The 22710-nt window shown below is 38.7% G+C and overlaps 1 protein-coding gene and 1 long non-coding RNA gene across 6 annotated transcripts in view; one reads left to right on the top strand and one right to left on the bottom strand.

Moving 5' to 3' along the window:
* Positions 1-415: 415 nt before the first annotated feature.
* c1qtnf4 (C1q and TNF related 4) overlaps positions 416-22710 on the bottom strand; it is a 51921-nt gene continuing 29626 nt past the window's right edge. Inside the window, exons 2-3 of the mRNA XM_042489259.2 lie at positions 6689-7050; positions 416-3058 (exon numbers count right to left, since the gene is read on the bottom strand). Of these exons, the coding sequence (XP_042345193.1) occupies positions 2255-3058; positions 6689-7045 (1161 nt within the window). The 5' untranslated portion in view covers positions 7046-7050 and the 3' untranslated portion in view covers positions 416-2254. The remainder of the gene's footprint in view (positions 3059-6688; positions 7051-22710) is intronic.
* LOC148190478 (uncharacterized) lies at positions 4109-6841 on the top strand. Of its 5 annotated transcripts, none has more exons than XR_015777315.1 (5): positions 4109-4154; positions 4509-4655; positions 6165-6204; positions 6333-6388; positions 6706-6841. It is a non-coding gene; the product is annotated as an uncharacterized LOC148190478 (long non-coding RNA). The 5 variants fall into 5 exon arrangements; XR_015777317.1 differs by having other exon boundaries at positions 4112-4154; positions 4495-4655; XR_015777316.1 differs by having other exon boundaries at positions 4112-4154; positions 4341-4571.

The following is a 22710-nucleotide window of genomic DNA, read 5'->3' as shown; positions in this document are numbered from 1 at the left end:
ATGCAAGCAGTATTGATGTAATATAAGGAACATGAAGGTCCCTATAGGGCAGGCAGAAGGGGCAGTGGATGGATCCAGCAAACCTTGGACTTTCATACAGAGGGCTAGTGTTCACTTCCCGTCTAAATGTGATGTTTTTTTTCAACTCCTTACCGTGTGCCCTTTTAGCCTAATCCTAACCATCCATGCCCTTGGGGCCTAGTCCTAACCATTTGCGTTTGTTGAAGTCCAGGCAGTAGTTGCCATGTGCTGTCCTTGCCTAAACATAACCATGTGCTTTCGGTGGTGTAATTCCACCATGTGCATTTGTTAACATGCCAGCATTGGTTGTGATATCACGGAACATCAACAGTAGACGGATACCTGGATCGTAATATGCAGACATGAAAGTCATCTGACAAAGCGTCAATATGTGAACGTGTTGGAATGCCCTCATCCTCCTCAATAACCTATATATCTGCACCCACCTCATCGACCACGACCCCACTGGACAATGTCGACTTTTGGTTTCACACAGGACATGAACAGCAGTCTCCTGAGTCAAAATCATGTTTGTTTGACTACCTCTACCTCAACATCCTCTCTTCACAGTCTTTGTCACTGTTTATACTCAGTCACCTGATTTCCTCCTTTGTTTCCATCATAATTACTCAGGCCATTTATTATTATTGGCCATAAGCTGCTGCTACAAACGATGGTCATACTTTGGAGGCGAACAGTTTTTTTTCTTTAATATCAGAACTTCTCAGAAATTCACCTCCAGTTAGCTGTAAATGTTCAATCACAGTAAAATGTCACTTCACATGGTGCCTCTCCAACAGAGGAGGTGATTTCATAAAGTCAGGGTTCATTACAATCTGAACAGCATCATCTCTCTCCCGGCGGTGTGAAATTAAACAGACATGCATATTACAGAGGCCTGGGAGAAGCTATTCAATTTTCCCCACAGTGGTCGCCATCTGAAGAAATGAATTAAACTGCTGCTAGAATTAGAAATCAAATTATGGTTCAGATATCCTCGCAGGCCCAGAGGTGGCATGTGGTCAACAGTCGGTGCAGGATGGATATGCAGTCTGTGCTTTCCCAAAACGATGTCAGTGTCGTCCTGTTGTCCTATGCTCCCGCTGAGTATTGGAGCAAGAGACACTCCACAATGAAGAAGAGAGAGACTCATTTTGACACAAAAAACACTGTTCATATCAGTTTCATCAGTTTGCCTCTAAAGACATAAATTAAGTTAACAGACTTTTTACATACTAGCAGAAACACCAAGTCTTTGACGAGGAGGATAACAAATGCACTTACGGGAATATTTCACTTCAAAATGAGAATCCTGTGATTACCTCCTCACCTTCACCTCAGTCCAAACTGAAGCACAGTCTGAAACCTGGGGCGCCATCACTTTTCTTGTGCTGACTTCAGATGCCTTTTAAGTATTTAATGTTCCACAAATTCCAAGAAATTTGTAGATTTAGATAATTATTTTTTGAAAAGCTAAAGAATTGGGTTTTTTTTAGAATTACTCTAGAAAAAAATCTTTTCAGGAAGTTTTTTAATTCTTTTTTTAAAACACAATTTTCCTGTACTTTTAAAAAACGAATTTACTTGATAGTTTTTTTTTAAGTTGAAATAAATAAAACCAATTTGCTTAGTTTTCAAAGGGTTAAAGAAAGGATGAAGTCAGTAAAAAATATATTCCATCAACATTTTGTTTGAGTGTGATAATCAGATGGAACTTCCATTTTGTTTTTAACCTTAATGGGAGATGCACCAACTTTCTTCCAACATTTGCTCCCACTGTTAACCATATGATCATATAATACTGTTGACACAGGATTGTTCTTTGAGCTGCTGTTAATTCCAGTCACATAGAGATACAATATCTAACTTGTGGTGTTCATACTAACTTAAACAAGAGTTGGGCTGACACAGAGGTGAGCAGGTAATGACTGTGTTTTCATTATGGAGTGAAATATTCAATTAGAGTTCACATTACTGTCATTGAAGGTTCCACGTTTTAGTGTGATGAAGTCATATCCCAGGAAGCCATTAACTGGAAAATGAAGAGATTCTCATTTAAGCGCCGCACTTAGTCCAAGGTCCCTGTGACTTTGCGAAGGAATTCATATGAAGAAGAAGCTTCAGAGACAACCACAAATATTCTCCGCACTGAACTCTTCTGGTGGACTCGGAGACTCTTCTACTTGGCATGAATTCCCCCCACAATGTTCAGTCCCTAGCCCATGTGCTGCAGCTAGGGTTTCTTGTCTGCATATGATTGGCTGCTGGTGGTGGCGTTGGGGATGTCTGGATAAACCAGGAAACCAGTGAAGGTGATGTACTTGGCGTGGTTGCTGTAGGCCCCGAAGCCATCTCTCTGGTGGGAGTAGAGCCAGACAGTGTCTCCCGGTTTCAGTGACAGCATCAAGCTTTGACTCTGCAGAGCTTTCTCCCCCTGGCTGTCATCGTAGATCATTGCCTGCACCTCCAGGTGGTTCTTCATCAGCTTGACGGAGAGCGTTTTCTGCGGCAGCTTGCCCACATTGAAGGAGAAGTAGTAAGCTCCGGGAACTCGGCAAGTGAACATTCCCTCCGTCACGTTGAAGTCTTCTCCGATGTTGACGAACGCCGTGTCAAAGCTGACTGGTTGGTGCTGCGGCATGCCCACTTGGTCGACTCCCACAATGCTCTGGGTGCGCCCAACTGAGAAAGCAGATCTCTGGTCATCCTCTTCATCCTCGTCCTCCTCCTCTTCTTCTTCCCTTTGTTGCTGCTCTTTCTCTTCGACAACTGCTGTGTCTCTTGTCTTGATGTTCTCTGTGGCCTGGTTGCTGTTCACCAGTGGGGTGTTGTCTTGCTGGGGCTGCTGGGAGTTGAAGGCGGGATGGTGTTGGTGGTGGTGTGTCTGGAAGCCGTAGGTGTCGGGGTAGACAAGGTAACCGTTGAAGGTGGTGTAGTGTCCAGTGTTACTGTAGAGTGCGTAGCGAGGGTCACCATGGAGACGGAGCCAGACGGTGTCGCCGAACTCCAGCTGCAGCATGACGCTCTGGCTCTGCACCTGAGGGTTGAAGCAAGCTTTATTATCCCTGTTTTACATCAACACCACGCATAATCCCATCATCTTCCTCATGCAGCTCTTCATTCAGGGGAATTTGGTGTGTAATCCCCTCTGTTCTGTTTTCAGTCCCCACCCAAACACAAACGCACCGTCTCAGATGGAGAGCCATGTTACACTGTGATTCAGTGGGAGAGCTTAGATGTGATTTAAGACCTTTCTAAGTGTTTCCTTATTTGATTTCTTACCAGGAGCTGAGTGATAAACAGTATCTTGGTTTCTATTTGATCTGCTTAGTTTTAATTTTTGTTTTTTTCTAACAAATTTTCACTATGCAAGAAGCAGTATGGCGCCCACTTCCTGTTTGCAAACTCTCCCGCTAAAAGTGCACTAAAATATGCTTATGAAAACATTTTAGGCAAGAAATAGGCAGTGTAGTACGAAGGTGACTCTCGTTTGACCTGGCTGGATCACCATGGTAACTTACATGCCAAACTTAATCTGGTTGGGAGCAGGTTCTGTTCTGAGTCTCAGCTTGAAATCAGCTGAAAGCAACAGTGTCATGTTGTGCTGTAATACGTTTTAATATTCTAGAAAGGGTGGAAGCAGGTGGCACACAATCGAGTATTTTTGAGTGTCAAATGATGTGCTAAATAGAGCTAACAGGTACCCTGAGCTAACAGGCTTCGTAGTATACCACCCAGACGGTCAATATCTCCATAGTGTCTTCATGCTCTCCAGCCTTTTCCTCGAGTTTGCTTTCCTGGTTTTTGACTCTGTTTGGATTTATGGGCTTTGTTTCTTGTGTGATTTCTCTGAACAGTTTTTTCTGCCTTTACTCATTGCCTACATGTGTATTACCAAAGTAAAGATTTGGATTTGACAAACTGTTCATAGTGTTTGGTGTTTTTTTCTGTGTGGGGGGGAATACTTCCCTAAGTGCAAGAGAATGTTGTGTCTGAGAATGCACCCTTGCCCCTACTTCTCCCCCAACCTCCCTCAATCAGGGCCAGGCTATATAAGGCACCTGTGCGTTTTGTTCTTCCTCTGCCTCCTGAACTCTGTCCCTGCTGTGGCTGTTGGTGTGTGGTGCCCTCAGGTATGTTTAAAGACACATTTTAATGCACATTCTTACTTACTATATCTAAAAGTTAACCTTTATTTAAAGATCCTGACGACTGTATTTGGTTAATGTCTTGTATGCTAAGTAGGGTTATAGTTTCATTAAAATCCTTTTTGTTGTACAGTGCATGTGCCTGGCTAATTGTAGTTCCCCATCTTCCAGGTTCCCCTACACATGCCACTGCTGTTTTGCCCCTTTGGCTTTGTCTTAGTTTGTTATTTTATTTTGACATATGTCTCCTGAGTTGTAGTGTACTGTTTTTTGTTAAGCGAACTGGGTTACATTTTAGTATCTTTTTTTAATCCTTTTGTTTGAGTTCTGTTCTTTTAGGAGCTGAGTGTCTTCGAGTGGTGTGGCTAGACACCCGTAGTGAGGTCCCTTCACTTTTTGTCTGTGAGTAACTGCACAGGGACACAAATATAGGCTGCACCAATTTTTTCCGTGACGATTGCTGTGTGATTGCTGTGTAGCACCAAGGTGAGTAGTATTGGCACCCCTGGGCACTCCTAAGAGTAGTCTGCCTCTTCACAAGTGGCCTCAGCTTAGTTTTGTTTGTTACTTTCATTTGGACTGTGTTTTTATAATTACACTATTTTAAAGACTTCATGTTAAGGCCTTTCTCTTAAAACTAAAAACAATAATTATAATAAAGACATCATTTTATACCCTTTAATAGTTTTGAGATTTCTGTCTGATGTTCTCTTTTCGTTTCAGCAGTTTCAGTCCCTGCTGTTTGATTACTTTGCTTATTTTGATTTTTTGTGAATAATTATTATTGGTTTAATTTTGAAACATGTCTCTGCCTCCTCAGTAACGAGCCTTTGCGCTTTACCATCTTTTCTCAAACATTTTTTAAGGTTCAAGTAATATTAATGGGGGTGTAAGTCCCCCGGTGGTGTTTGGTTTTTCTTAATTTTTCTATCTTAGAGCCCCTCGCCCGCATCTGCACCTGAGTACCGGTTTTGTACTAAATTGTTACACCGTTAGCATTTTGTAGCAGGGGAATCTAGGGGGTGTCCAGACACTGGTTAGATGGAGGGAGGTTTGCCACAGTTCATCTTCACATAGTAGACACATTGTTTTGATTCAAAGGTAGTTGAAAATCAGCAAAGTATCCCTTTAAGTAAAAGTAGCAATACCTCAGTGAAGAAGTACTCTACTAAACTATTGCGTTACAATTTACTGACATTAAATTTCAAAACTATCAGCATTCAAATATATTTTAAGAAAATATAAAAGTACTCATGCACAATGGCCCATTTCTGAATAATAGAATTATTCGACTAAAGATTAATTAATGTGTTCATCGCCTTAATTTTGCAGATGGAGATGATGGGGTTCATTTCAATAAATATTTATTTTGCTGGGGAGATTAGACTACAATAATATAACATTTATTAGTTGATTTTATTTTGTATTTATAATTTTGTATTTGTAATTTATTTTGTATTTATAACCTGAAATTGGCAAAAGCTAACAAAAAAATGTAATGGAATAAAAAGTGCAATACTTAGTGCATAAAATGGAAATAATTAAGTAAATTATATAATAAGTATAATGGTGCATTAATGACATAATCACTTTAATTTTGCAGCTTCAGACGTTGGGGTTCATTTTAATTACTATATATCCTGCAGGATAGATAAAACTAAAATAATATATAATTAGTTGATTATATTTTGTATTAACAATCTGAATCTGCAAAAGCTGACAAATAAATGTAGTGGGGTAAAAAATAAAATTTTTACATAAGATGGGAACACTCAAATAAAGAATGAGTACCTCAAAACTGCACCTAAGTGTTTTAAGTAAATAAGATTTGTTTCATTCCACCACTGTCTTGCAACACCTCTGACCCTGAGCACAGCAAATCAATCTATTTCCTAAAATGTTGAGTTATTCCTTTAATTAATTTTATTCCTTGCACTTTGTAAATTAAATAATCATTAGCCTGATGTTCAGCCTGGCTGTTTCTTTTGTTACTAGACACTTGCCCAACAGACAAAGAAAAGAAAGCATTAAAAGGGTAACACTGTTTATATCCTATAATTTTCTTATTGTTATTGTTAAGTACTTTCTGACCTCCCTACCCCACTTTTTTAAAAGCAGGTCTCAAATAAACAATTTTACCACTGTATTTTTTTAATCAAACAGGAAGAAAAGGTACATTTATTGGGGACTATTTTCAGTGCTGGATTAATCCACATTTGGTGAGTATTTGTGGCAGCAGGATAGTGTATGTGGGATTAAGTCAAATGAAAGTACAGTGTGTGTGTTCATAGTGATGAAGGATTATGTTTTTTTTTTAACTACAAGGGAGCTCTATGGCACAGAGGAGGAAGATGTACACACATGCTTGTTGCATTCACTATTTGGGTGTTTTTATGGAAGTTGCTGACAATAAGCAACAAATCGAACATTGCTAGTTCCTGTCTGATGACTTAAGTCTTGCTCACAGATGCTCTGATTTGCTCGGAGACGTGAGCTGTGATTTGAGGTGTGAAACCTACCTTCCTCTCCTCTCCAGCATTTTCCTCGTAGACGATGGCCTGCACCTCGTTCCTGTTCTTCATCAGCATCACTGACAGGTCTTTGTGTGGGAACTTTCCCACTGTGAAGGAGAAGTAGTAGGCCCCAGTGATACGACAGCGAAACAAGCCAGCCTTGGGGTCAAAATCCCCACCAATGTTGACATAAACAGTGTCAAAGGTCACGGTCATCTTGGGCCCGCCTTCCATGCTGTTGGTGCGTGCAACAGAAAAAGCTGAGCGTAGCTCCACGTCATCCAGCAGGCGGGCGAAACCCCACACACCGCCGGCATGGCTGAAGCACAGCAGGCCAATGAGCACACTTGCTGGAAGCACCATTGTATCTGCAGGGACATTAAAAATAGACAGGTTTTTTAAGTTTTAGCCAATAAAAATCCACCCTCAGATCTTTAAATACTGGGAAATACCTGGAAAACTGTGATGAAGCAGGAAAAACCAGTCTGCTTTGCAACAATATCATCAATATTTTGCACATATCTGCACACCTGTGCCTGTTTCTTTTGAAAATCGGATATATTGTACATATTTTTTTATAATATTCTTCTATATTGTAATTGTCAACTTTTTTGTTTTACATTTAGTTTCTTGTTTTTTGCAGTATCTTTCATTTTTCTCTTATGTTTATTTTCATGCACCAAACACCAAATCAAATTCCACGATGTGAAAATCTTCTTAATAAACCTGATCCTGGTTCGACCTGTTTTTCTGTTGTGGTCAGTTGAAACTGATCTCTCTTTGTCCCTCTAGCGATGCCCCTGAAGGGGATCTCATAGATTTCAAGGTTTTATTCAACAACTTAATGTAACACAACATTAATACTATGGTGTTAGAGAGTACTGCAGGGATGCCATTTTTTGTGGGTCAGTGCAGAGGGTAACGTTGTTGTGCTTCCCTCGTCAAAAAGCAAGAAAATCTTCACAAATAAACACAACTTCCAGGATTTTTGAATAGCAAATGCAGTCGCTACAAGTAAAAAGCTCATGGTAGGCTATAAATGGACTACACTACACTACGCATGAACTCAACATCCCAACCACATCAAGGCTGTAAAGCCATGTTTGGTGTGATGACTGTCTCATTTAGCCACTTCTAGCCACATGAGAAGAAGGCAATGAGTAAGAAATGACCCAAAAAATGAGCAAAAAATTAATAAAAAGCACTTAACAATTAGAATAAGAAAAAAGAAAATTAAAAAAGTAAATGAAATGGAAAATATGCTTAAAATTATAAAAAGATACATCACTTTAAATATATAATTATAATTATTTCCCCAACAGCTTTTTTCTTTTTTGCTAGATGTTTTCCCAAATGTTTTTCTTTTTTCCCCAAGACATTTTCCCTACCATTTCCCCTTTTAAAAAAATAATTGTCTTAATCTACCAATTTCTTGCAATTTGTGGAATATTTATTGCCAAGGTGCTCATTGTCTTTTTCCCATGGGGAAAGAAAGAAATCACATCAATTTGCTTCAGGTCCAAAGGGTTAAATCTGTCTTTGGTGGGTATCATTTGACTTTTTTTATGTATTAGTGACAGTGCAAAGTCTCTTTTCCAATAGCGTTTTACCTTTATTTAACAGTTTGACAGTAGACACAGACAGGAAATGTACAGGACCAACATGCTACATTGTGAGAAATTAAAAAAAAACCAAAACGATTTAAATCAGGAACAATCCAGCAACGAAAAAAGAACAAGATCACAAATCTAACCATACATTCAAAACCAGCTTTTGGTACTTGACAGTTTTCAATGCTCGGTGCTGCAGGCACATTTTAATATGAACCAAAAAAGAACTGAGGTTGCATACATGAGAACCCCAAACATCACTCATCATCTGAGAGAAGAACAGACAAAGCTTCTCCTATCCTGTTTGTTTGGAGTTTGGAGGTGAGACATTTCAACCAAACACACACACACAGACACACAACACTCAGATAATGCAGCCAGCATACATTTGCACATCACTAAGACACACAAAATAGGCTTTGACAAAACAAGACACACACACACACACACACACACACACACACACACACACACACACACACACACACACTCACACACACACACACACACTCACAATCAATCCGCGTGCTGTGTTTGAGTCATTCAGGCAGAGCGCTCTCAGCAGAGGACGTATTAATTTTTCTTTTATTAGCAGAGACAAGTGCTCTCATTGTCTCGTTGTCCTCCTCTAATGAACCAACAGGAAGCTGACACACACAGGTGGAGCCGTCAGCGCCCTCACAACAAATGGACTCAGCGCATCATGTTCAGAGCTACCAGACCCAGAGGAGCTGCCTCTGCTCGGCAAACGTCACAGTTTTTACACAAGAAGAATATGACTCTTGGGAAACATGTGCCACAGTATTTAGAGCTGAAACTGAGAGTGGGATTCTCGAGGCACCCCAAGATTGCAATTCAGAAGGCTACTATGTGATTATAAAATGAAATGAAATGTTTCATTTCTGCTCAAGGGTTTTTTTTTTCTCACCATGAGATTACTTGCTATTTTTAAAACAAAGCAGATTTGTCATGATCCATAGTAGATAAAATCAACTGGTGAATATAAACAGTGTGGCTCTTGTCCAGGTCCCTTTTCCCTTCATCTTCACCTAGTCTGGCTTTGCTTCCATCTTGGTATGAGACACTGGTAGATCAAATCAAATTAAATTAATTTATGTTTCTTAAAAATGAGGATGGCTGGGGCGCCAGTGGCTCAGTGGATAGAGCGGGTGCCCCATGTGTAGAGGCGGAATCCACAAAACCCAAAATATAGAGCCCTCACTATAGTGGCATTGATGTGCGTCAAAGAAAGTCTGAAGAGGAGAATGTGGACGCAGTCCTGGTCAGAAAAGAGGCCGACTTGGCACTTCAATTTTGCTAAAAGAGCTTGGAGTAACATTTTAGCATTTAGCAGTGTCGCACTGATCAGTCCATCATTTCAAGCTGCGTTTCTATCGGTTGGTCAGTAAACATAGGCTGTAACAGCAGTCACAAATTTTAGTGTCCCAAATTTCTGACACTAACAGAATTTGATCCCAGGCTGCTTTTGATTGAAAGACCAAGACAACAGCTGTCCTTGAACCTCTCTCATTGTGCGACTTGGGACCACCTTTTTAAAGCCATGAACATTTGATTGCGTGAGATTCCGAGTTTTGAGGTTTGAGACTCTGGTTGTTGGTGGATTATTATTTGTTGTCGTGTGTGGTCTTTCACATATTCTAAAACAGTTAAGATTTTAAAAATCCTTCAGTGTGTGCCAGACTTTAGGAGCAGTGTCTTCTGAGGGAGAGAGAACCAAGCTGGCTTTGACTGGATTACTTGGAGACCTTTTACAAGTACAAATATGTTACATAAAACAATAAAGAAAAGGGAAAAACCCCAAAAGCCAATAGGTCCTCTCAAATTTAAATTATCGACTCTCTGAATCAAGACATAATCATGAATGACAGAATCGTGAAGCTGCTAAGAATGTGTTATTTTTCCCCTCACCTCTGTGTGGAACTGCTCCTTAATCTCCTTACATAGAGAGAATGAAGTTTGTAGTGTAAAGCAGCTAAACTTTCTATTTTAGTCTAAAAGATGTTTGCCCCTCATCCAAGAATCTCCAATATTTCCCGTCAACTTTATACACATATGCATCTCAGAAGAGAGAGGCTTTCAAACAGTTTTTCACGAGTTTGCAGAAGTTTTTCACCAGATGGCAAAAATCAGCATCTTTTCAGTGATGAATCAGCTTATCTAATGGGACAGTAACAGAAGCAGGCTGCAGTGAAACAGCATCACTGTAATATTTTTAGTAATGCATCAAATTATTGTCGATTGGACAAACTGCCTGAAGAGATAGAAAGTAAATGGACCTGCACTTGTATAGCGCAATCTTGCTGTTTGACCACTCAAAATGCTTTCGCTGCTTGTCACATTCACCCATTCACACACACACATTCACACACTGATGGCAGAGGCTACCATACAAGGTGCCACCAGCTACTTAGCTTTATATATAGATTTATACATTACACATGGATGGGACAGCCATTGGGAGCAATTTTGGAATGAGATCAGCTGCCAAATAACAGAGAATGTAAATGATTGTCACTGACATGTTGTTATTGTTTAGAAAGTGCTGCGAGTGCCTATGTTATATGTGACATGAGAGACTGATGCTGATGTGTTAAATATCACAGTCGTCATGCCTCTTTTGGTCCCACAATGCCAGAACCAAGAGCGGAATGATGCCACTGCCATTTGGTTCTGTGTAAAAATGCAAAAACAGCATAAAAAAGGGACTTTGCAGCAGCTCTATAGCGCCATCTTTGTGTAAAAAAAAGGCTACTTATTCTCCACCACTGGTGACTGGTATGAATCACATACCATGATTTGGATTACATCATCAGTGAGTGCATTTCATTCAGTGTTAGATAATTAATGTGGTTGTTCATATGTTGCATATTTTGTCTTTATTGTGCACTACATCTGTTTTCTAAATTATAATGCATCACTACCAAAGCCTTAAAGTTATTTACTCTTGAAACGGAATGTTTTTCTTGTATGTTTATACTAAAACGACCTCTTTAAGTGGAAACTAATTATAGTGGTTAATTGTACTTAAGGCACTGAGGCATAACTGATCGTTTTTGTCTGATTGCTCGTCCCACTGCAGCAGGGGAGGAATCCTTTCTGCAAAAGCAAAACATGCTTTCGCACCAGCTTGCTGCAGATATTATAATTTTCCTTTATGAACCTGAACACACTTTTTTCTTTTTTTTCCTAAGCATAGCCTGAAAAATAAAACAACAACAAAACTGACATTGCAGCAGTTAGGTGTGTTCATCTAATGGCAGCTTGCACTAAGAAATAGTGTTTGTTTGTCTGTGTAATGGCAGCAGTTTTAACTAGTCATGTCAACAGACTGCACTCCTTAGAGAGCGTGATGCTTCAGGTTCAAACAGCAATGAAAGAATAGATCAAACAAACCTCTTCCATAATGAGCACCCATGGGAGTTAAGCACAGAGAGGAGCAACAGAACTGAGCTGAATAGAAAAGAGGGGAGCAGAATTAGTCCATGCAAGTACAAAAAGTACACTGTTAGGCTTTAAAAAAAGACACTCACTTCCTCCATAGTAATGTGTACCATTTTAAATAATTACTCAACTATTATTTGATTTCAGATTGGTCCCATTGATTGTGGAAAGTTTATATGGTTAAAGCATGTGTCACTATATTTGTGTATGCAAAATATAATTTTTATTATACATGCAATTGCATTGTGTTGTGGTGTGAAAATTCTTAAGTTGTAGTCAAAGCATAGTTAATGTGTGATTCAGCAAAACTCTGTCGTCCATGTTCCTCTTCTGCCAAAGCCAAGAATGGCCGTGCCCACAATTATGTTTTTAGTGCCATTATCTCGAGATTGTGAGTTAATTATTTTGTTGCCTTGATGAAAAGTTTTTTGTGATTAGTTCATGTATATTCTAAAGTATAAGCGTATCCGGCTAATTAAGACATGCCTCGCCAAATATGTGCAGAGCCCAGAGTCTATGATGATCTCTGCATTCCACACACTCCAGTAAGCAGCACGGGAGCAACAGGGCCCTTCGGTAGCCCCACCTGTGCTAATTGAACTAGGGTTATGTAACCTTCGTTTGATCTCACACAGGCTCTGCCCTCTACTGAAACTATGGATACAGTGGGTGGGGCCAGATGAATGAACACCCTCTTGCAATATAATATTGGTCCAGCCACACTGATTCTGACCGGCTAAAAATTAGTCGCCACAGCTGCAGTGGAGAAGTAGGGGATCCCAACCAAAAGCATGAAGTTATGACCTAACCATGCTTTAAGCTGATGGTGGTGAACCAATCATCTGGCTGTAGCAGTTCCAGTGACTGCCTGATGGTTGGCATACAGGTTGTCTTACAGGTTGTCTTACGGGTAAATGGACTGTACTTGTATAGCGCACGTCTTGTCTTTTTGACCACTCAAAACACTTTCACATTACATGTCACATTCCCTCATTCACAAACACATTCACACACTGGTGGCCGAGGCTATTGTCTATGGTGCCACCTGTTACTCAGTAACCAATTGTAGGTACTCACACGATGACGCAGCATCAGGAGCAATTTGGGGTTCAGTATCTTGCCCAAGGATGCTTTGACATATTGCCTAGACGAGCTGGGGATCCAACCGTTGACCTTCCAATTAGAGGACGACTGGCTCTACCTCTGAGCCACAGCCGCCAAGAACCAAAGTGACACTGAACTCTCCTGTGTTCTTGGGTACCAGGGGGTATGTACAGAGAAACCCCTTCTGGTTGACCCTGCTGAAAAAAACAGCCAAAAAACCGCTTATGCTGTCAGCTGGTGTTACTTGGTTTTAGCTGGTTGAAGATGGTCTTGACGCAGTTTTTGCTGGTCTTTGATGGTTTATCTGGGTGGGCCACCAGCCGGACATGCTGGTGTGACCAGCCTGTCAAACTGCACACATTTATCTTTATGTACATCCCATGACATTAGACTGATCTGATTTATGTCCTTTGCTTTTCATACTTCCCCCTCATGACACTGATATGTCTCCATACTCAAGGATGTTGATTTGGTTCAGTACATGCATGCATTTTGCTTCAATGGATAAACCAGTTAGAGCGACTATCACAGGCTGGTATGACCAGCTAAACCATCAAGAATGATGTTAAAACATACCAAGCTGGTCAAACAAGCTGCTCTGCTAGCTTAATCATCTTAAACTGGTCAAGCTGGGTTTTTTTCAGCAAGGGGGGTAGGGGTTTGGGGGAGTGATGGGCTTTGACACTGGGCTGCCATGACATTTCATATGAAACAGTCTCTTTCAGAGCGGAATTCATCGAGATGTCACAGAAAACCGCAGAGGTGGGGAGGAGAGAAAATTTGTAAAAACATCAACACCAACATTAACAATATCAACAGGAAAGAGAGGGGGAACAGAAAACATCTCCATCATGTTGCATGGGGGCGTGGGGAATGCAGCCCTTACCGGCTGAAAACTCACTCTCTAAAACAGTCACTTATGCATTATCTCTGCTACAGGCAGATGCCCTCGAGCTTGAGTGGAGCCCTCTGTGGGATGTGCAGCCTTACACCTTGGCCACGAGGGAGGCGGTGTTGCTGTCTCTGTCAAAGCATTCTGGGAAGAAGGGGTGGCTGCCTACGCTCTCTTCTTGTCATTGTTGCATTTTTATGTCTCGTCTCATCTCCTCTCTCCTGATGAGCAAGTGGCAGGTAAAGGCTGAGATGTAATTTTTTAGCTGTGTGTGATCCTAAGTATGTAAACTGAGGCACCAATAAGATTGACACCCCCCAACACACACACACACACACACACACACACACACACACACACACACACACACACACACAGTTATGGGGGCTCCAGGGAGACTATGTTAATCATTCTTTGGGAGTGAGGTGAGTCCTCGTGAAAGGATGCTGTGACCACCGTACGATTTATGTAGTCTTCAGTGGGCAAATGTGTGCTCATGTTTAGAGGACAGTGTAGAGTGCTCCAGGGATGACATTTTAATGTATGCAGAAGTTAGCATCACTCTGTTTCACTAATCAAAAAGCCTTTGGAATTTTTCCATAACATTGTGGGTCATTGCAAAAAAATGTTGTAAATAAATGTTTATGATACTTACACATTTTGTACAGCAAGATAATCTTCATTAATAAACACCAACTTAAAGGCCTAAATGCAATCACCAGAGTTAAAAGGTAATGTTAGGCTATAAATGAAGTACACAATGCTTGCAGGACTTTACATCATCACAACAACGAGGGGTCTTAAAACTGTTTTTGATGTGACGGTGTTCTGTAGTTTCATTTAGCCACTTGATGGAAACTGCCTTTTCTAAGTCACATAAAAGCTTATAAGTTCACAGTGGGGTATTTACTGACTTATTTTAAGTTGTAGAACAAAACAGGAAAGTCTATTCAGCTTGGTTAACCACAGACCTTATTTAAGCCATCTAAACAAAAACACATAACACAAAAAATCCATTGACTTTGAGATGAGGGAACCAGAAGTGCTGGAATGCTTTTTATTTTATTCCAAGGATGGAATCAAACCCACGGCCACTGTGGTAAGGACATAGCCTCTGGACATGGGGCAACTGTGCTACCAACTGAGCCACTGGGCACCCCTTTTTTCTTAATGTATTAAAACATGATTTATTTTCATCATATTTAACAACATTCTATGCTATGAATTTTTTCCTCCATTTTGAAAACATACTATACTACAATGTATTTTCATGATACTTTTTTCATGATTTTTAAATTTTTATGCCATTTTGGACTTCATTCTATACTGTAACATTTTAATGCCGTTTTGAATGACATAGTATACTACTATGTTTTTATGCCATTATGGATGATATATTATACTGTGACATTTTTATGCCATTTTGGACAACATACTTTATTATGACGTTTTATGCCATTTTGAACATTATATCATACTTTGACGTTTTAATGCCATTTTGGACGACAGACTTTAGTATGATATTTTTTTTGCCATTTTGAATGTAGTAAATACTACTACGTTTTTATGCCGTTTTGGATGACACAGTATACTGTGATGTTATTATGCCATTTACGACAACATACTATACTATAACGTATTTATGCCGTTATGGACGACATACAATAGCATGTTAAATACTATGCCATTTTGAATGACATAGTATATTACTATACTATGACGTTTATATGCCATTTTGGACATCGTACTATACAATGAGGAGCTTTGAGACTATGAGGGGCCATGTGGGACATCATTCAGAATTACCTCTCACATTCACATATGAAACCAATATCATTCACAAACACAACTAAAAACCACACACACACAACTGAAATGCTTTCACAAACACAACTGAAAAACCATTCACACACACACAACTGAAAACAACAACCACACAAGTGAAAACCACACACACACACACACAACCCAAATGCTTTCACAAACACAACTGAAAACCATTCACACACACACAACTGAAATCATTACACTCACACACACAACTGAAAACCATACACACACACAAAACGGAAAACCATTCACACACACAACTGAAAACCACACACACACAACTGAAATGCTTTCACAAACACAACTGAAAACCATTCATGCACATGACTGAAATTATTACACTCACACAGACAACTAAAAACCATACACGCACTCAAGTGAAAACCATTCACACACCATAGTAACTCACTTACTTACATGCACATTGAGAGAGAAGAGGAGGGAGAAGAAAAGATGGTTACTTCAGTTATGGCATTACAGAGAATAAACCAATGCACGATAATTGTGTGGATATTTTGAACCTTTCCCCAGATGGTTGAATGACTCTTCTCTGTGCTGACCTGTCTCATAACTGTGCTGCTAATAACCTTGTTTCACCGTGATGTTTTAAGTTATATATCGTATTTTTTTTTTTCTTTTTTTATTTCATGGGTAAATGGGTATGGCACGGCAATATCAATCAATTCAAACTCTGACTATTTATTAACTTTTTCTCCTGGTGTCAGAAGTCCATGGTCCGAAATCATTGATATTGCCGTGCCATACTAGAGGAAGATAGCCACTCAGAATTCCTTACACTTAACAGGGCTATTTACGTCACCAGCAAACGGTACAGGGCCTTCATGAGAAGCATGCATGTATAGTAGCCAATCTTTACACTTAAGAACAAAGCCTTCTTTAAATCCTTCCTGCAATGCAACTGACACTCAAGCCACACATCCATTTTCCCATGCAATAAAAAAAGAAAAAAATAGGATATATAACTGAAAACATCACGGTGAAACAAGGTTATTGGCAGCACACTGACTAGACAGGTCAGCACAGAAAAACTAGTCATTCAGATCATCTGGGTAAGGTTCAAAATATCCACACAATTATTGTACAGTGGTTTATTCTCTGTCATGCTGTAATTTAAGTCAGCGTCTTTTCCCTCCTCTCCTATCTCGCTGTGCATGCAAGCATGCAGGTAAGGAGTTACTATGGTAACGGAACGCTTTCTGAGGGGCTATCTTCCTCTGACCGGAGCTGTAGCTGGCCACAGCATGTTATGTTGCTGGCCTGATGAAAGTGGGATGCCAGGTGGCTATCCAGTGTGTCCGCACTCGGAGTTGCAATGACTGGTTGCTGTCCGACTGTTGCTGTCAGTATTCTTCTGTTCTCAGCTAGGCCAAAGCTGCTGCTTCAGCAAGATTATTTGTAGGTTTTGGGAAGACATCCCTGCACTTTCCCCACATTTAAACTTCCTGGTTTAATTCCACATTCAGGTCTCTACTGAAATGTGTTCTGTTTTTACTGACATTTTCCGCTGTTTTTATGGGAGGTTTTCAGTTGTGTGTATGTGTGGTTTTCAGTTGTGTGCATGTGTGGTTTTCAGTTGTGTGTATGTGAGTGTCATGATTTCAGTTATGTGTGTGAATGGTTTTCAGTTGTGTGCGTGTATGGTTTTCAGTTGTGTGCGTGTATGGTTTTGTGTGTGTGAGTGTAATGATTTCAGCTGTGTGTGTAAATGGTTTTCAGTTGTGTGGGTGTATGGTTTTTAGTTGTGTGTGTGAGTATAATGATTTTCGTTGTGTTTGTGAAAGCATTTTGGTTGTGTGTGTGGTTTTCAGTTGTGTGTGTGTGAATGATATTTCATATATTTCATATGTTAATGTGAGAGGTAGTTCTGAATAATGTCCCACACGCCCCTAAAAACACACCATACTATTATTTTTTCATACAAATTTGGACCACATACTATATTATGACATTTTTATGCCGTTTTGGAACACATACTATAATATGTTTTCATTCAAAATTTTTATGCCATTTTGAACGACATAGTATACTATGACATTTTTGTGCTGTTTTGGACTTCGTGCAAAATGGCATAAAAACGTCACGTTATTGTGACGTTTTTATGCCATTTTGGACGGCATACTATACTATGAATGTTTTATGCAATTTTGAACAATATATCATAGTTTGATGTTTTAATGCCATGTTGGAAGACATATTATACTAGGAAAGTTTTATGCAATTTTGAACAATATATCGTAGCATGACGTTTTTATGCCATTTTGGACGATATACCATACTATGATGTTTTAATGTCATTTTGGACGACATCTTATACAATGACATTTTTATGTCACTTTGAATGACATAGTATATTACTATGTTTTCATGCGCTTTTGGACTTCCTACTAGATGTTTTCATGCCAGTTTGGAGGAGATACTATACTGTGTCATTTTTATGCCATTTTGGACAACATACTTTAGTTTGATATTTTTATGCCATATTGAATTACATAGTACTACGTTTTCATGCCGTTTTGGATGACATAATTTACTGTAACATTTTTATGCCATTTTGAACAATATACTATGATGTTTTCATGCAATTTTGGATGATATACTATACAATGAAGTTTTCTTGCAATTTTGTACGACATACTATACTATGAAGTTTTTATGCCATTTGCGACGACATAATATACTATGAAGTGTTTATGGAATTTTGGATGAGATACCATACTATGATTTTTTTCATGCAAATTTGGACCACATACTATACTATGATGTTTTCATGCAATATTGGATGACATACTATAGTATGACATTTTTATGCCATTTTGAATGACATAGTACTGTATACTACTACATTTTTTGGATGACATACCTATGAATGTATTATGCAATTTTGAACAATTTATCACAGGATGACATTTTAATGCCATTTTGGACGATATATCATACTATGATGTTCTCATGTCATTTTGGAGGACATAATATACTATGACATTTTAATGCCATTTTTTATGAAATATTATGAAAAGGACCTGTATCTGGAAAGATTCAACAGTATACAAGTTTTTAGATCTGTCACATATCCAAAACATCACAAAACAGTTTTTGGAGAATATCCTGGAAGATCTGATCTGTAGCAGATTGAGAAAAATGTGATGTTTTCTGCATATGATATCTGTGACATATCTGTTAGGATACCAGATTTGTATACCACAAAGAACGCAGATCAGGAAAAATACCATCAACAGATTTTCAGGCAACTGCAGATACAAAGAAATATGACTGATATATATATATACGGATCTGCAATACTGTCTCAGCTGGCCAAAAAATCGCACATATTGCCACGGTGTACAACATGTGCGTTCATGAGAAGAAAAGTCTTAAAAGGCATTTGATCTAAAAATAAGGCCTTAATTGGTATTAAAATGTCTTAAATAAATCCTTCCCAAACATTGGCAGGTTACCTATAACCTGGTCGTGGGTGGTCTGACAGTGGAGGCTACTACCCAAAAAATAAGTAATGAATTGTGTTTTATGTTTTTCTTTTTTTTGTTTTTTTTCTTTTGTTTTAATTTAATTTATTTAGTTGATGTTCCCTTTTTGTTTTCGTGTTCAGCTGACGTGGTGGGGGATACATAAATTTTTTTTTATAGTTGTAAATACACACATTTTGTTTGTTATATCGATATGTTTTATAAGTACTTCTTGATCAGTTGTCTCATTTTGAGAGAAAAAAAACCCCAACCTTATTATCAACCATAAATTTATGATTATACATTTACTGTGTTAAAATGTATTTATAAACACACACATGCACACACAGGACCTTATAGACATGCATTAGTTGCAGAGAGATGTTAGACTGATGGAGCTGACACATACTCGGAGCTCCAAGCAGTTAGAGCTTCAGTGCCTTGCTCAAGGGCATGATCTTCCAGTTTCCGCATCAAGTCACTGCAGACTGAGCTATCGCTGCCTAGCAAGGTCTACCATTTTTATTTTTCATGCTTGTGTTGTGTTGTGTATCTTTAATGGCTGCTGTACCATGACTGTCCCTCCATATATTACCCTACAGTGTCTTTCCCTCATCTTTCCAACTATGTCTCTATTTATCTCTATGTCTGGCTCATCTCTCTTGCCTTTTACACAAAACATTGTTTTTATTTTGTTGTGTTTTTGGTTGGCCACCATGCCAAATTATCTCTTGGAATTATCTTGTATGGCCACTGTGCCATGACTGTCTGTTATGCTTCTTTATTTTTATTTTTTTTTAGCTTGAATCAATATTGATACAATAATATATTTTTAATTATTAATCCCTCAATGGGGAAACTCAGTTTTTTCACTCTTGAAATCCTTACATACACAGATACACCAAAAATACACACATAGGACATAGGCATGTCAATAATTGTGATGACTGTTTCTATGAAACATGCCTGAATACAGACTGTGCGCCAGGTGTGTGTGCACAAATGGATACTAGAGCGCAGCTTGTGCAACACATTCCTGTCTGAACCAAAGTAACTGAGCCCAAGTGACTAATTTGACTATTTTCAAAGACTGAAGTGGGCCAAAAGTGGGCCTAATAAAAACAAACATCACACCTGGCTGATCACACAGCTGATCGATCCATCAGAGCAGACTGAGAGCAGCGCAGTGACAGATCTCTCATCCAGCTGCCCTCTGCTGGTCTCCTTGTTATCAGGGACGGATTTAGTGATTTGGGGGCCTGGTGCCCCAGCACAGCTGCCTTGCTTTGGTTTCACCCATTCTCTAACTTGGAGTGATGGTGGGCTGTTGGCAGCTGTAGAACAAGTTATGCTGTTCTCTAAACCCTCAATGTAACGAATATAGACTATTGTAGGTGTAAAGGGTCCTTCCTCATCTAGGAAGTATAGTCTCTGGAAAACATGAACTGGACATAAGGTGTTTTTTGGCTCAGCTATTTATCAGAATATTGATATTTATGTGCATTATTAAAAGTGGGACCAGTTACGTAGTCCTATGGTGTGACATAATTAAAGTATTGATATATTTTTTTAATATATATTTATATCATTTGACTTCTTACAATAATAAAAGCCTTATGCTGTAATGTTGGATTGAAGTCTCTCGTGGCATACAGCTTGGCCGAAAACTGAACACAAGACTGAAAATGTCCACTAGTGTGACAGCACTGTCCTGTGGTGTGACAAAATCAGCGTCACACACTGGTGGAAATGGCTGTCACACTAACAGACTAAGCCTTTAAATAAATCCTATATAAATACATTTGTGAATTATATAGACTATTTCTATAAAACACTGTAGAGTGTTTTGTGTATTTTCCTTCCTTTTGGACCTTTTCCTCTTATCTCAGTGTTGGAGTACACAGCAAGTTAAACATTCCTACAATGTTTTGTTAAGTTTTACATTGAGGCAGACGGTCTGAGAGCCAGCCAGATAATGACGCGTAAGGACAGGACCACAAAGTACATTTAACATGCAACCAAGCATATGAGCATTTTAACATTTCATTACATGATCAGAAATGCTTGCTTGTTTCAAGATAATTAAGGTTTTACATATATTTTTCTGAAGATATTAGGAGAAAAATCTCTGATTTTTAAAAAAATGTATTAATGAATTTGGCTCAAAAAGTAATCATTCAGATTTCAATCGATCCACTGTATCACAGTACAGTTCCAACTAACTTACATATGTTATGAAGTGACTTGCTGTTCTGATGGCATAAATGATAGCCAGTTAGCCTGATCTTTTTAATTTTTTTTAACAGTGTTGGTTCTGATGTTTGTCTGTTGTCTATGACCTCACAGAGTAATGTTAAAGGACATTTTAATATTACTAGGTCACCAAAAAGTTGGTGTGTTGGCCATTGGTGTGATGAAATGTCTTGCAGCGCGACCAACTGAAAAATAAGGAAAAGAGGACTTTTGACAGAAATACATGTGGAAAGTGTTGAATAGTAGAAGAGAAATATCATCACTATGCACATATAAAGATAGTTTTTGGTTCCATCAAGTTTAATACTAATTATAATGAATGTAACCAAAACTTTTATGAAAAGTCATAATCATTATGTAGGAAAATAATATGATTGTGAATTTAAAGTGGTTCCTATTGTTATGGAAATATAATTAGGACAAATTATTAATGGTTAAGCATATTTCTCTTTGTCTCACAACCCCTGAATTAAATTTCAACAGAGGACATTTATTAGGACAACTATACAAAAAAGTGTATATAATTTTATATATATAAGGAAATGGATGGGGTCTCGCTCAGTTTTCAGTTACTGAAAATATTCAGTTAGTGTTCAGTTAGTGTATGTATATAAATAAAGTTATAATTATTATTACTGTTATTATTACTATTACTACTATTACTTCTGTCTATTAATCCTAGGTTCTGTGGTGGGGAAAAGGGCCTATTTCATTAATTCTAGTAAACTCAGGAAAACTCAGCAATGTAATGAACAGAACATTTGATTTCTATCAAAAATCAAACAAAAAAAAACCCCACAGCATGTGTAGGTCTGCCATTAAGTTGGTTAAAATCTGAGGAGCAATAGGGCTACGTTTTCACCTCTGAACTATGACTGTGCATATTTGAATGGAGAAGCAGGGTGAGATGCCCATTAGCTGTAACAGCAGTGCACGCGATCACTGCGTCTTTCAACAGTAGCTGTCCTACACTTGCCGTGCAAATCAGAGGCTGGAGCACCAGTTGCAGGCCAGAGAGATATTCCTGTCAGCCAAAATATACTCTGAACCAAGGGCAGAGAGTTATAGAATCTTTGATTAATTAGCATCTTCAAGTAAATGGGTTCAGTATTTTTGAATGTCCTGAACTGTGAGAAGTGATATTGTCTAATAAGTTTTTGAAAACACTTTAGCAACTGTTAGAACATCGTACATTTTTAAAAGAACAAGACTAAACTGAAGTTGTTGACTCTCTATATCACATTTAAAGGTCAGAACGTCATAATAAAATAGGAAAATACTTTTATGTGTTGATTTTTCAATAGAACGGGTCATGCGCCATGCATTTTGTATTATTCTTTAAAACAAACTGTTTTACATTTATATGTATGACATAAAACGATAGCATGAAAG

Source organism: Plectropomus leopardus, chromosome 1 (assembly GCF_026936395.1).
Source record: "Plectropomus leopardus strain MGB_pleo_1.0 chromosome 1, ASM2693639v1, whole genome shotgun sequence".
Classification (NCBI taxonomy): Eukaryota; Metazoa; Chordata; class Actinopteri; order Perciformes; family Serranidae; genus Plectropomus; species Plectropomus leopardus.
The sequence above is the reverse complement of the archived record's forward strand: the minus strand, read 5'-3'. Positions and strand labels throughout refer to the sequence as shown.